Below are 15,479 nucleotides of genomic sequence, written 5' to 3' on the forward strand. Positions count from 1 at the left end.
ATCAAGTCATAAATATTTTAAAAGGTTAATTTATCACAACCAAATAAGGTCAAGGTTTGTCATTAGAAAAATCACTTAGTGAAATTCACCCCATAAAGGAGTAAAACTATATGATCCTTTCAACAGATGCAGAAAAAGCACTTGACAAAATTCCACAGTCATTCATTAAAAACACTGACAACACTAGGAACAGAAAAGAACATCCTCAATCTGATAAAGAAAAATCTATAAAAAATCCATAGTTAACATCCTACTTATCGGGGGAATTATTAAAAGCATTCCCTCTATGATCAGCAACAATGCAAAAATGTACATCCTTACTATTTCTATTCAACATTTTACCGCAGGTTTTAGTCAGGACAGAAAAAGTGAAAAAGGCATCAAGATTGGGAAAAAGGAAAAGCGTCTTTATTTAACAAACAACAAGGTTATGTATGTAGAAAATCTCAGGAATCTACAGAACACTAGAACCAAAAAGTGATTTAGTAAAGTTGCAGAAAAAAGATGAATACACAAAAATCAAGTTTTATTGTATATCCTAGGAACAAAAAACTAAAAAGTAAAATTGAAAAATAACATTCATAATAGCACTAAAAAGGTTAAAATAGTGAAGAACAATCTAATGACAGACATGCTATATGCCTAGACTAAAAATTATAAGACATGGCAGAGAGATGGCATAGCCAATAAGACGACTATCCTAAAGTTGTCAAACCTGACTGTCCATTCTTGACAAATAAACTTACTTTCCTATTTTATTGAGAATATCCTAATCACGAAGGTAAATTGCTTCTGTTTTGAATCTCAATACCTCATTTTCCTCCTAACTTTTGTGCAATCAACTTTCTTCCTTTTTCTTTTTTTTTTTTGAAGATTAGCCCTGAGCTAACATCTGCCACTAATCCTCCTCTTTTTGCTGAGGAAGACTGGCCCTGAGCTAACATCTGTGCCCATCTTCTTCTATTTTATATATGGGATACCTGCCACAGCATGGTTTGATAAGCGGTGCGTAGGTCCACGCCCAGGATCCAAACCAACGAACCCCAGCCGCCAAAGCAGAGCACGCAGACTTAACTGCTATGCCACCGGGCCGGCCCCTCTTCCGTTTTCTTAACAGTTAATTCCTCCTTTTATATTTTCTTTAAATACACTTATATAGTACTTACTACGAGTTAGGAACATTTTTATTGCTGTAAAAATATTAACTCTGTTAATAACCGCATAAGTTAGGTACTATTATTATCCCTAATTTACAGATAAGGAAATTGTGTGCCTAGGTCACCTAGCTAGGACAAGGTAGAGAAACAATTCAAACTCAGGTGTTTAGCTCAGAGTGTGACCATGCGGCCTTGACTATATGCATTTGGTTAGAGAAGCTGTCTCCTAAGTGGGGTATGTGAATATTGTCCAGGGGGGCACAAAATGATTGCTTACAAGAAGAAAAAATTAGAACTTAAATCAAACTTTTAGATTTCTTGTGATGTTCCAGGTTGACCGCTAATGTCCATAAGACTTTAAAGGAGGAATGGAGGCTTGACCAGAAAAATTAATTAAAAAAAAAGAAAAGCAAAAAATAACAGGTACTTTTCATACAATTCTTTATTCTGCTTAATTTGTCCTCTGGTTACTCTTTAAAAAAATATTAACTCCTATCCCAGCAGAGCTTGAAAGATTAATTTAACTATGTCCTTGCCCTCAGGGAAGGTATGGACCAGAGTTTAAAGAGAGGTCAATTTTGTTCTAAATCGGGGCCCTGCGTCAGTCGGATGCACCTCATCTGCGGTGTCCCAGCCACAGCACTGAGACAGGAACTGACAGCGGGTGAAGACTGGTAGTTAAACCAACTTCTAACACTCATGAATCAAATACACACATTGCCATTACAGAAAATAATTTTAAATGTATCATTTTGAAAAAGTCAGAGACATTTCCTAACTGAAACAAAATTGGAAATATTGGGTTAGGTTCAAAGCTAACCCCAAAACATTTTCATTTTAGTTGATTCACCTTATTCTCCCCTTTCCAATTACGACCCATTTTCATAACCAGTCATTATATTTATCTTATTGCTCCTATGTTCCAGCTCTGTGATTGAATGGGCAATTGTACACTAATTAGAATTCTTCTGGCCTCTTGTATCTGGCTTCTCTCACTTAATATAATGCTTTTGAGGTTCATCCATGTTGCAGCATGTATTAGTACTTCATTCCTTTACAAAGTTGAATACTACTACAATGTATGGATACAAGTCGTTTAATTTATCCATCCATCATTTGATGGACAATTGGGTTGTTTCCACTTTTGCACTATTAAGAATAATGCCTATGTGAACATTTGCATACAAGTTTAATGTGAACATATTTTCAATTTTCTTGGGTATATACCTAGGAGTGAAATTGCTGGGTCATATTGTTATTCTATATTTAACTTTTTGAGGAACAGCAAACTTTCCAAAATAACCGAACCATTTTACATTCCTACCAACAACATATGAAGACTCCAACTTCTCCACATCCCTCATCAACACTTGTTACCTTCTTTTTTGATTATAGCCATTCTAGCGGGTATGAAGTGGTATGTCATTGTGGTTTTGATTTGCATTTCCCTGATCAGTCATGATGCTGAGTATCTTTTCATGGCATCCACTTTTAAAGATCACAGTAGCAGTTGTCCATCATGGGGCAAAAAGGAACATGGCTGGTTCAGGAATACAGTTCTTTGACATACAGGTGTGTTAGGAAGACATATTTAGAAAGCCAAATATCATTTGAGTAAGACATTTGTATCAAGATGTACAATATGTTACTTCCAACGACCATTAGAGTGTCTATCTTTCTTGGTAATCTACTACTCTGAACAGCTCTAAGTGTGATTAGCTATAGTAGAAGCTGCTTTACCTGGGAGTCCAAATAATGGACAAATTTAAACAGAATTACTGTAAAAGCTGGTCCCTCACCCCTGCCAATGTTAATTCATTTAAAAATAGTTTAGACTATCATAACTGCAGAATGCTTTAGTATATAAACTGTGTAGAAAAGCTGACGGTATCTGTCAGTTTGTGATATTAAGGTGTCCTACCCTTAAGAGACAGACAAGGTGGAATAGGTCAAAACAGACAATTACAATGATATCACAGCTATTTCACTGGTCACCTATTAGTTTGGGTGAGTTATATATTTTATTACATAACTGTTTTAAAGCTTTGATGTGTGTAACATTTATTTTACGTTAAGACCTGTTCTCCATTGTGTCTGGAGTTGACAGCTAAGTATTAGAAATTCATTGAATTAGGTCAGGTATAAGGTATTTTGTGTAAACAATCTACTACAGTTCAGAGCTCACTACTAAGTTAAAGGAGCACTGAAAAGCTGATCCTCATCCCTCACTCCAAATTCCTCTGAAAACGTCTTATTGAGCTAATTACGGTCTTTTACCAGACATTTATTCAAAGGGTAACTAAAACTTTAAACAGATACACAGAATACTTCAAAAGTATCTGAATGTTCTTAAATTTTCATTTATTCTCACAAGAGAAAATTCTAACAATTTTCTTTAGAATAACATATTAATTTTTTGCTGACAATAGGGCCCTCCCTTGGATGGTTCAAGTATGATTAAATCAAGACAAAACATTCTTTTTTTGAAATAGTCCCAACTTCTCTAAATTTAAGAGTTATGAATAACTCTTGTGAGTTTCAAACAAGGCAAAAATCATATATCTAATTATCGAGGAGTTCTGAAACTTAAGTTTTACCTGTATCCATACTTTGGTTCAACTGTTGATCACTTGTTTCTCCATCTTCACTGATATATCCAGGAGGTGGCGTTTCTACAAAAGTTTAGAAAAAATCAAGTGCAGTTGCAATTTAATCTCACCACCTTCCCTCCTAGCTACTAAAGATAACCAAAGAATCACTCCGAATAACAAACACGAAAGTTATATAACATTATTATAAAAAGCAATATTGAATATTGAGGGCTTATGATTCAGGTTCTGATCCAAATCTTAGAGGTGAATCCTTAAAGCCTACTTGTAATACAATCAAGCTCTCCGGGCATATTTTCTTAGCTGTTATTTACATATCTGGCTCATTCCCCTATGTATATTTTCTGGGGCAAGAGCCAAAAATATAATTCAAAGATGCCTCAGTTCTGAATCAGTATGCTTCAAAGACATGTACCTATAATTTTTTTCTAAACTAATGGCCATCATGGATGGGTATACCTAGGAGATGATTAAAGAGTACACAACAGACAGACACACACACACACACACACACACACACACACACACACTAGATTTTGGGTTACAAAGTAATACAGGCTTACACCTTATACTAGGTTCTGCAGTGCAAAATATGGTAATATGGTTCAGGACTCGGTCTAGCTTGAATTCTACATAAAAAGTATATTTCTCCAGGGATTTTGAACCAGTAAATTCCGAGTGTTTGAAGCAGAAAACTAAATTCAAATACAGATACTGCACAAAACTGAAGCAAAATACACCCTGAAAATAAATAAGACTCTAATGTGCCATTTCCAAAATATCTTATGAGCAAAATGTTTATATTCAGGAGGCATCTGAATAGCTGAATAAGCTCCATGTAAAATAAAAACATTCATACAATTTTACCATTTAAAGGAGGAAAAATAAGTTTAAATGATCACCAACAGTCTAACAATTATATTGCAGGGCAGTTTTAAGCAGTTCAAGATAATGCAGACACATATCTAAAAGGAATTTTGTAATTACCAAAAGGGAGAGAGAAAAGATTAAAGGGTTAAAGGGCTCCTTCACAATCTCCCTTCAATAAGCTAACTTAAGTATCAAACACTTAAGTGTTGATACCCTAAATTTTTAATAACGAAATTCTAAGACTAAAATAAAATACCTTCATATACTCAAAGAACACAAAAATAAGAATGATACACATCATCACACACTATTTGGAAGCTAATAAAATTAGCAGAGCTAAGCTTTGCCAGGTTAACCACCCTTGTCTCAAAGGTCTCAACAGGAAGAAATGGGGCTGGCCCAGTGGCACAGTGGTTAAGTTCAGCACGCTTCACTTTGACAGCCCAGGGTTCATGGGTTTGGATCCCGGGAGCAGACCTACATCATTCATCAAGCCATGCTGTGCCAGCATCCCACATACAAGACAGAGGAAGAGGCACAGACGTTAGCTAAGGGACAATCCTCCTCAAGCAAAAGGTGGAGGAGTGGTAACAGGTATTAGCTCAGGGCCAATCTTTCTCACAAAATAAATAAATAAAGCAAACAGGTGTAATCCACTTTTGATTTTCTACTTTGTAAAATACTCAAATCTAAATGAATAAAGATGAAAGCAAAAATAAGCCCAAACACCTCCACAAGTGAATGCCACTAAACATTTTCATCAACATCCTTCCAAATAATTATTGGGTAGATGCCTTCCAAGACCGTATGCTTACAGCTCAGTTTCCTAGTATTGTTGAATAACAGTAATTCCCACATCAAAGACTTAAAATGCCTCCTCCTCCTCACACCACACACACATAACTCTTTTTCCTGCCAAATCCTTCTCCCTAAGAACTGTCCTGTTTCGGTCCTGCTTTCCCCCTCATCCTAGCCCTCAGAGTCCACCCCACTTCATGCCCTTTCCTCCCAACTTATGAAACTTTGTTTCCTAGCAACACAAAAGGCAGTCTTAAGTCCTCTTTTGGAATAAAATAGTAATCAAAAAATGCACATTAGAACTATCAGAAAACACTTTCTAACTTTAAAATTAGCTATTTAAAAAAAATCCTTTTTGTTTTTAAAATTGTCTTCAATGAATAAGCATTTCCATGATGAGACACATTAAAGAAATATTTTTTAATGTACTTGAAATTCTAAGTTCCTGACATATTTTCAGTTGTGTAAAATAAAAATGAGAGAATACAGTAATACTACAAAAGGAGAAAAAACTGACACTAAAAGATCCAATGCATAGTTTAATCCTCATCGTAACATTACACCTTTAGTTTCTGCTAGGAAAAAAAACCCAAAAGACAAAAAAAGAGAAACAAAAATAAGAAAATGTAAGTTGTTCTCCTAAAAAATAGTGAAAACTAAAAGGGCAGTTACCGTATCATGAATTACTGGGTCACATAATACAATAATTAGAGCAGAATTTGCGAACCAGGTAGTTGAATTCATTTATTTTTCAGTAGGCATTACTGAGGCCCAGATGAAAAAGAACTAAAATAGAGGATTTCTGATTTTCAGTACAACATATGTGTTGTTACGTCTGTAAAATTAAAATATCTTCTATAGAAATCTTACATTTCTTTTAAACATTATCAAACTATCTATGAAAGTGATTATTTGGGTGATTTTTAGTTACATTTGTTCCAGGAATACTTTTTTCCTGTACCATTTATTTTGCTTACATTCTGCATCTCTCAGCTTCAACAACTAAGACAAACTTACTAAGATCTTTTCTTTTCTGCTTCTCACAGTACTTTGATTAAAGCCACTGCAAAAGAAAATGAAATATAAAGTAAAACTTTTCTCCAGACAAAAATGCTTAAAGTACTAGGCTTATACATTTCACAAAATAATCACCCAACAAATCACATTTTTCTATTCAAAATCCAGAAGCATTTTTTTAAAAGACAAACCACAGATTACTCATACTTGAACGTTTGTGAACAAAATTCGTATCTATCCCAATGTTTAGGAGACTCAACAGGCAAAACTACCTGGGATATAATTACTCTGTGGCTCGATCCCCGCTGGGAAGTTAGTGTTCTCTGGGATGGAGTGGGTATAGTCATCCAGAGGCGGGAGTTCTGTCAGGATTTCAGTGTGCCGCGGCACTAACACGGGAGGCAGAACTGAAAGAGGAAAAGACTCCAAGTTAACAGCAAGGAGCAAAGAGGGAGGGGGACCTTTACTAAACATTTTCACAAAAAAAGTAGTGTGCTTAATTCTTTAAATTTAGAGTCAACCTATTTGGTATTGAGAGCTATTGAGAAAGTGACAAATCTGATTACAATTTTAACTTACCATATAAACCACAATCTAAATTTCCAAGTCCCAATTTATCTTGTACTTTTGGGAACAAGGTGATCCTGGCAATATCACATTACCATAAAAGTTCATAAATCTCCAAGGGAAAAGTGGTGGAAAGATTTGTAAAATCAGAAGTAGGGTATCTTCTAAAAATATAGCTTTACTCTTTTAAAAAGTTTCAAATACACAGCTGACCAAGAAAACTACAAAGTCTTGCTATGAGTTTTACTAAACTGCTTAGATACAAATGATGTCATTAATGCACTTCAAAAACAGACTCTAAGAGCAAAATGATTGGAAATAGTTAATGCAGCAGACAGGCAGAGATACAGCAGTTTAGTTCTAAGCAGACTGAATCTGTGGGATTAGAATTTCCTGGATACGTACTTTGATGTGAAATAGAATGCTATCCCAAGAAACTGACATATCTTTCCCCCTTACATATATTTTTCCATAAAATATTTAAAAAATAAAAAAGTATTTTTGGGGCTGGCTCCATAACCATGTGGTTAAAGTTCTGTGTACTCTGCTTTGGCAGCCCAGGTTCACGGGTTTGGATCCCAGGCGCAGACCTACTCCATTTGTCAGCCACACTGTGGAGGCATCCCACATAGAAAACAGAGGAAGACTGGCACAGATGATAACTCAGGGTTAACCTTCCTCAAGCAAAAAAGGAGGAAGACTGCCAACGCCAATGGATGTTAGCTCAGGGCCAATCTACCTCACCAAAAAACTAATTAATTAATTAAAAAATAAAGAAGTATTTTTAATTACCACCAATAATATATTGAATTTAAGGTAATTTATAAGAATTTTACATCAAAATTTCCCTGGGTCAATTAGGTATAAGAGTACCTCATAAACCTAAGTTCCAGCATTTAATTTAAAACAAGGAAAAAATCTAATTTTCCTACCTGGTGTCTCAACTCTCTGGTAGTGGTAAGGGTTTACACATACTTCATCCTTTTTAAGATTAAAAGCATATTCGCAGTTTTCAATTGCTTTGAGTTCATGATGACTGTGAAGATCAGGCCAGCGCCACAATCGGCAATATATAACATGTGGCAGTCCTTTTCGATGAGATACCTGAAGACGACCATCAAGAGACCTATTGGGAAGCAAGGGGAAGAGAAAGGTAGGAACTTTAAAAAAAAAAAAATAGGTGTAGTCAACTGAGCTAAATTAGCACAGTAGGAGCATAAAGAAAGGAATGACAGACATTTAGTTAGTTTTAGTGGGTACAAGGAAGAAAAACGTACTATTTAATGGATCTCATATAAAAGTAAGCAGCAGCAATAGCAGATGTTTCTTATAAACATGCTACATAAATGACTCAAATGTCAATGAATGGCTAACCATTTGGGAAAAAACTGGTTTTTAAAGAGTATCACATAGTTATACTTGAAAAACTTTGTCATCTTCTATCTTTAGTAAATCAAATTCTTATATAGGCAGGCTTTTAAGGGCATTAATTCTGTAGGTGATTGAATTATCAAACAAAGGAACTAGTGTGAAGAATGGTAAATACCAACAATGAAGTAAAAGTAACTTATTCAAACTAATGTAACTCATTACCCAGCTGTGATTGTTTTGAGCACTGAGATATATTTCTATAACTCACACATAAACGCAGATGGTAATGAATATGATGAGATGAAATGGACAAATACCAATATGCTCAACAAAAGAGAATAAGGTGACCAAAAAAATAACATAAGAACAAGTTAGCCTAGCGTTAATTGTGATATAAAGAGTTCAGTAAATAGCTATGTATTTATTAGTATAAAGAAGATGAGACTTAGATGATAGCAAGAAATTTAGCAAAAATTGGTTATGTATCTACTTAAAAATTAGGCCAAGAACAGATTATAATCTAATCTCAAACTAAAATGAGAATACAGTTAACAAAGTTCCTATTCTTTAGGGGATGCAATAATTTCAAAATTCAAAACTAGAATTTCATTGATCAAAACATCAGCTGAAACATTTAGTATGTTTTTAATACTGGCAAGCAGGTATTTTAAATGCCATGCCTTATTTTACAATAAAGGAAACATCGTAGGCAAAATTACACTAAGCAACCCACTATAGGTCTTCCAAAACACCCCCCCTCCCACAAGATCTCTAGGATTCGATAGAGGGCAGAATATTCACCTGGTTTGTTCAGAGAAGCTGTAAAGGCCTGTTGTATCCCACTGATCTATCGTATTTGGTGTACTCAGTCCCCAAATTTCAGAGCAAGTGCTGTGCATAAATTGAAAAACAAAAAATTGATGTGAACATGGAAGCATGGTTATTCAAAATACCATGATGTAAAACATGGAAAATGTACAGAATACTTCCTTCACCCAGAAAATATACATTGCTTTTTCACACGCATTTAGTGCTGGTTTCTATATTTTCTATATGAAGGAAGCCAATAAAATGGAACATGTGACTTCAGATAAGTTATGATTATGTTTTTAAAATGTGAACATCAATGTTCTCTAGCTTAATGAAATCACACCTATAATGCCCTTTCCAATTTCCTCTACTCACAACAAAAGATCTAATACCTATGTACTAGCCTTACTAACAGTGCTTCATTTTATAATCCAGTTTTTATAAAAACTTATTTAAAAACAGATGTCAACTGATATTTTTAATATACGAAAAATTCCAATTAAACACACATCCACAGTTAAGATTTCCGGGTTATTTTCGATACTTATATATTCAGTGTCACTGAAAATTATTTCTCTCTTATTACTACAAAGGACAAGGACGTGGATTTTGAAGTCATCCTAACACAGCACGCTACCTTAAAAGTTTTAAGAAACTGCTGTGAGGACTAACGATATATAAAAGCACCAAATTCTTAAAACACATTATAAGTATGAAAAATTTGCTATATCTAGTTTTTTTAATCAATACACCTGAACCGAAAGACATAGACCAGAAAGACCTCAAAATTTTTCTTCCACATTTCTTTTCAGAACATGTGCAACCCAGAGATACTTCTGTTTTCCCTGCCTCTACTCCATTTCACAGTAATTCTCATCTGTGGGAGAAGAGCTGAAAAGGCAACCGGGGGTGGAACTTCTGACTACCAAGGTGTCTCAGGTCATAAGTTGCACTTTTAAAATTAGAGTCAAAAGGTAATTTCTGAAACAATTCCATTTCTTACATATTACACAATCATCAAAATTTCAAGGAGGAGGAAGAAACATTTCAAAACAGCTTTTGAAAATAAAATCAAACAACTGACTAAATTCTAGATGTACACATTGCTAACGAGCTGTCAATCAACATTTCAAAGGGCAGTGGTGAAAAGTGCCATCTTCCCGCAACATGCAGCACCTGAGGTGCTGGGCTTCAGTGCCACAGGGCCTCCTGCACAGCCACTGGGCTGCAAAAACATTTCAAGCCATGCTTTCTAACTATAATACTAGACAGGCAAAAAAACTGCACCTCAAGATACTTTCCAGCACCTTTTTGAGATATTGTACAGATTTTCTTGTTTTGGCTGTGGAAGTCCATCTTTCATTTCCCAGACAACAAAAGCCAGAAAAAGCCAAAAAACTGGAGGATAATTTAGACCTTATCTTTTTCCCCCCAAAACCCATGACATAAAATGGCTCTTCAGGATATTTATCTACTGAAAACATACAGCACCACGTAGTTTAAACTACAATTGAATCAACTAAATTATAGTTATGAATATGAATTTAAGCCTCAGAAGGAATAGTATACAACTTACTCTTCTTTCTTCGAAAATAATTTGAGGAAAATGATCAACAAAAGAGTAGATCAAGAAGCTATTCTGCTCCTATGAGACTAGAATGAACATTTCACTCAAGCAACTCTGGGACTGGCACAAGAACCAGAATCTCAAAGGGCATGAGGTGCTTAAGCTGAGTTTTATTCAAGCCTTGAAATAAACTAGAGAATAATAAACAGTAGTTGTTAAAAACATGGAATCAATCTAGAGGCAGAGAGACCCAGATCCCAACTCCAACTCAGCTACTTTCCACTTGCCATCATACGGTATATTTAAGCCTCAGTTCCATCAGTCACAGAATTGGAAGATTTACTTAAAAATAGTAAATTTGCTTCTAGCTAGTAAAATTTTTGCTTGTTTATATACGAAAAAATATTTTTAAAAAGAATCAATTTATAACAAAATATACCAAGCACCTAGAATAAATGTGTCAAAACTACACAAAGAAACATTTTAATTATTACTAAAGAACACAAAAGTAAAGTGAGCAAAGAGAGAAACATATATCTTCCTAGAAAGGAAGACAACATAACGATATCAATTCTGCCAAATTTAGATATTTGATGCAATCTCAACAAAAATTAAAAAAAAAAAATTTTAAGACCCAAACAAAACTGTTCCAAATATAACATACCAAAATAAACAAGAATGACCAAGAAAACTCAGACAAGAAGAGTAGAGACTGGCCCTACCAGATTCTGAAACACATTGTAAATCCTCAATAATGGAAACAGTAAGGAATTAGTAAAACAATACATGAAACAGAACAGAGGTTCTGCCTGTAGAGCAGCCTCAATCAGGCAAACTTTCCTTCAGGTAAAAATGACAGCCCGACAGCCTCTGAACAAAATATTATAAAGTCAATTATCTGAAAATAGTGGAGAGAGACCAAAAACAGACAAAAATTGAAGCAAAGTCAACTTTCCTAAGAGGGCAAGTACACTGGACGAGAGCTGAGTTTATGCAGCTTTGTACCCAAGGGCACCCTTGCAGTCTAAGTTAGGCAGGGCAACTGGACCTTATGTAGAAAACTGCAGTTTTACTGACCTGCAAAATCAGAGGATGGATTTGGGGCTGCCAGAGAGGCTGGAAAACGGGGGAAATCCTGTAAAGAAGGGAGCCACAGGAGGGGAAAACCTCACAATGTGAGTGTGAGCTTTGCCCAAATCCTTGACTGACCCCTACCCTATACACGTGGGTGACTATTGTTGAGCCTGGTGAGAACCAGCACTCGGAAGTCTGAGAGAACTAAGCCGAGATTTCAGCTATTGCTTAGACTAGAGGCAGAAAATTTGGACTTTGAGATCCAAAACCATCTGACAGAACAAAAATCAACACTCTTCAGAGGACAATAACAGAATTCAGAGTCTCTATAATGTTTTGTCCCAAATATCCAATATAAAACCACAAATTACCAAACATGTGAAGAAATAAGAAAATTCTATCCCCTAGTCAAAAGAAAAAATAGCCAGTAGAAACAGACCCCCAAGATGAATTAAAACACAAGGATTTTAAAGTAACTATTATGAATATGTTCATGGACTTAATGAACTGATGGGACTCTCAGCTGAGCAATGGAAACTATAAAAGTGAATCAAATGGGAATTCTAGAACTGAAAATTACAGAATCAGAAAAAATTAACCTGATGGTTGGAGAAGACAGAACAGTCAGTGAATCTGACGATGGAGCAGCAGAAATTTTATAGATTGGAAAAAAATATTTGAAATAATAATGGCTGAAACATTTTCAACTTTAGTGAAAAACTAAACTTACACTTCCAAGAAACTCAGTGACTACCCAGCAGTTTAAATACAAAGAAAACCACACTTGGGCACATAACCATCAAATTCCTAAAAACACAGAATGAAAAGAAAATCTAAAGTTGTGAGAACTATAAAAACTCTTGGCATATACAACTCCATCCAGACCCCGGCACTGAGACGCTCAACTAAACTCTAGCATGGCTTCTAGCAGCCTAAGGCTGTGTCCCTGGTATGACCCAGATGCTTCTGAGTTCCTGTCTGGAAAAGCTAAAGGCTGACAGAAGAATTTACTATTTGCACCAGCCAACACTTGTCAATAGGCCTCTGACCTCCTTTTATTAGAGACTGAACAAGCTTACAATTGTAAATCCTTCCTCTGTCTCTTTGAGATGTATATGTTTCCTATAACTGGGGAGTGTCCTTCTCAAGGACCTGAAAACCACTCCTTTGAAATGTAATCAATCACCAGGAAGGACAGGTCCTCTGTCTCTCAGTCTACCCTCTGAGGTAGGGTAGAAGCCTAACTTCAATAAATGCCACTTAGCAGACACAGATGGCCAATCACATTGACAATGACGAACCCTCTTACCCACTTTTTGGGCAATTTTTCATTTCTTTGACTGCTTGAGCCCCGAACTGTTCCCCTCCCCTTACTCCCTCAGTCTCCCAGTCACCTCTGTGTAAACCGGAATTGAGCTTAGCTCTTTCCCCTACTGCAATGGTTACTGAATAAAATCTGTTTTTACCACTTTAACCAACGTCCACCTTTGTTCAACTCTGACAGCAGCAAGAGCAGAAGAATCCATATATAGAAGCATAAACACATGAATAATAATTTTCTCATGAGAAACAATGGAAGTCAGAAGACAATGGAATAACATCTTTAAAGAGCTGAAAGGGGAAAATAATAAAACCCTAAAATCTAGAGCCAACAAAAATTTCTTTTATAAAAGTCAAAACAAAAACATGTTCAGATAAAAATTTGGAGAATTAATTCTAGCAGACTTTGCACAAAGAAATGCTAAAGGAAAGTTCTTCAGGATAAAGAGAAATGACAACAGAAAGAAACTCTATAGGAAAAAAGTAAGAGAATCAGAAAGTGTAAGTATGTAGGTAAATGTAAAAGATGATACTCTTTTCTCCTCCTAACTTCTCCTAAAAGGAGATGATCAATTGCAGCAAAAATTATAATTCTAAAAGTATGTGGATGTAATTTATATACTAACAGCAGCAGAAGGAACAAGAAGTGTTTAAAACAACCGCACTGCTGCAAATCTAAGGACGCATATTGTCATTTGGAAAGCACCTCCCACCCAAAAGGCAAAGAGATATAGCTAAAAAGCATATAGAAAATTAAAACAAAATTCTAAAACATAATTAACCCCAAAGGAAGGAAAGGAGAAAAGAAGAACAAAAAAACCCAGATGATAACAGAAAACAAAGAGTAAAGTGTAAGGAGTAAAACAAAGAGTAAACCCAACCACATCAATGATAACATTATACATAAATACAGCACATACTCCAGTAAGAGGCAGAGACTTGTCAGAATGAACACAAGATGCAAAACATCCACAAAAAAGATGTACTTTAAATATAACACATAGCTAAGGTGAAAACATAAGAATGGAAATACACAGTTCATGCAGGCAGTAAGCTTAATCCAACATACTATCAGAAATAATAAGACTAAGAATATTACCAGAGATAAAGAGACATTTCATAAGAGGATAAATTCATTAGAAGACATTAACAATTCTATATGCATCTAAAAACATAGTTTTAAAATACATAAAGCAAAAACTGACAAATCTAAAAGAAGAAATGAACAAATCAGCAATCAGAGCAATCTTAGTAAGTCCTTGAACAATTAGACTACAAAAAAAATCTATATATCATAGAAGCGCTGCACAATACTATCAACCGCCTTGATCTGACCGACATTTATACAATCCTCTTCGAGTGTACATGGAACATTTAAAAGAAGACCACATGCTGGGGCCATGAAAAAAGGTCAGTTAATTTTAAAAACTTTGAAATCTTATAAATTATGTTCTTTGGTTACAAGAGAACTAACTTAGAATACAAATGACTGAAAGATACTTTTAAAGTCCCAAATATTTGGAAACTAACAACAAACTTCTAAATAACCCAAGAGTCAAAGAAGAAATCACAAAATAAGTTAGAAAATACTTTAAACTACATCAAATTGAATCCACAATATAAAACATTGGGTGGGGGGGCTAAAGCTAAAGTAGTGCTTAAAGGGAAATTATTGCTCAAATGTTTGTGTTAGAAGGAAGAAAGATTTTAAACTAATGATTTACTTTAATCAACAATAATATAAAATATAACTCTGATTAACATTGTACTGGAGGTCCTAGCTAGTGCAATATGGTAAGAAAAAGTAAAGACAAAAATGTTGGAAAGGGAAGAAATAAAACTGCTTTTTGTTAGCCAAACTCAAAGACATAGGGAGCAGAATGGTGGTTGCCAGGGGCTGGGATGTGGGGGAGATGCTGGTCAAAGGACACAAAATTCCAGCTATAAGATGAATGAATTCTAGGGATCTAATGTACAATCTGAAAATTAAAATTCTGAATTCCATTTACAATACTGTCAAAAACATAAAATACTTAGACAAAATGTTTAACACAAGATGTGTAAGACCTATACAATAACAACTAAAAACCTTGCTGAAAGATATTAAATAAACCTAAGTATGTAAGAGATATACTATAGTCAAAGATTAAACAACCCAATATTAAGATGTCTATTTTCCCTAATTCCCTGATAGTATTTGGTCATTTTTTTCAAATCCACTGCAATCATGACTTCAGCAAGACATCTTTATAACAATTGACAAGCTGATCTAAAACGTATACAGAAATGCAAAAGATCCTGAATTGCAAAACCATCTTG

At 35.0% G+C, this 15,479-nt stretch overlaps 1 protein-coding gene across 12 annotated transcripts in view; it reads right to left on the minus strand.

Annotated features, from left to right (window-relative positions):
- Nucleotides 1–15,479, minus strand: part of SMAD2 (SMAD family member 2) — an 87,245-nt gene that overhangs the window by 24,892 nt on the left and 46,874 nt on the right. For 6 of the 12 annotated variants that reach the window (XM_023647764.2, XM_023647768.2, XM_023647766.2 and 3 more), the window contains 4 exons: nt 9,191–9,280; nt 7,951–8,144; nt 6,724–6,858; nt 3,755–3,829 (listed from right to left, as the gene is read on the minus strand). In XM_023647764.2, the coding sequence (XP_023503532.1) occupies nt 3,755–3,829; nt 6,724–6,858; nt 7,951–8,144; nt 9,191–9,280 (494 nt within the window). Of the gene's footprint in view, nt 1–3,754; nt 3,830–6,451; nt 6,471–6,723; nt 6,859–7,950; nt 8,145–9,190; nt 9,281–15,479 lie in introns of those variants that run through there. The other 6 variants (XM_023647767.2, XM_070275643.1, XM_070275641.1 and 3 more) reach the window with 2 other exon arrangements.

The sequence above is a fragment of the Equus caballus genome, chromosome 8, assembly GCF_041296265.1.
Source record: "Equus caballus isolate H_3958 breed thoroughbred chromosome 8, TB-T2T, whole genome shotgun sequence".
Lineage (NCBI taxonomy): Eukaryota > Metazoa > Chordata > Mammalia > Perissodactyla > Equidae > Equus > Equus caballus.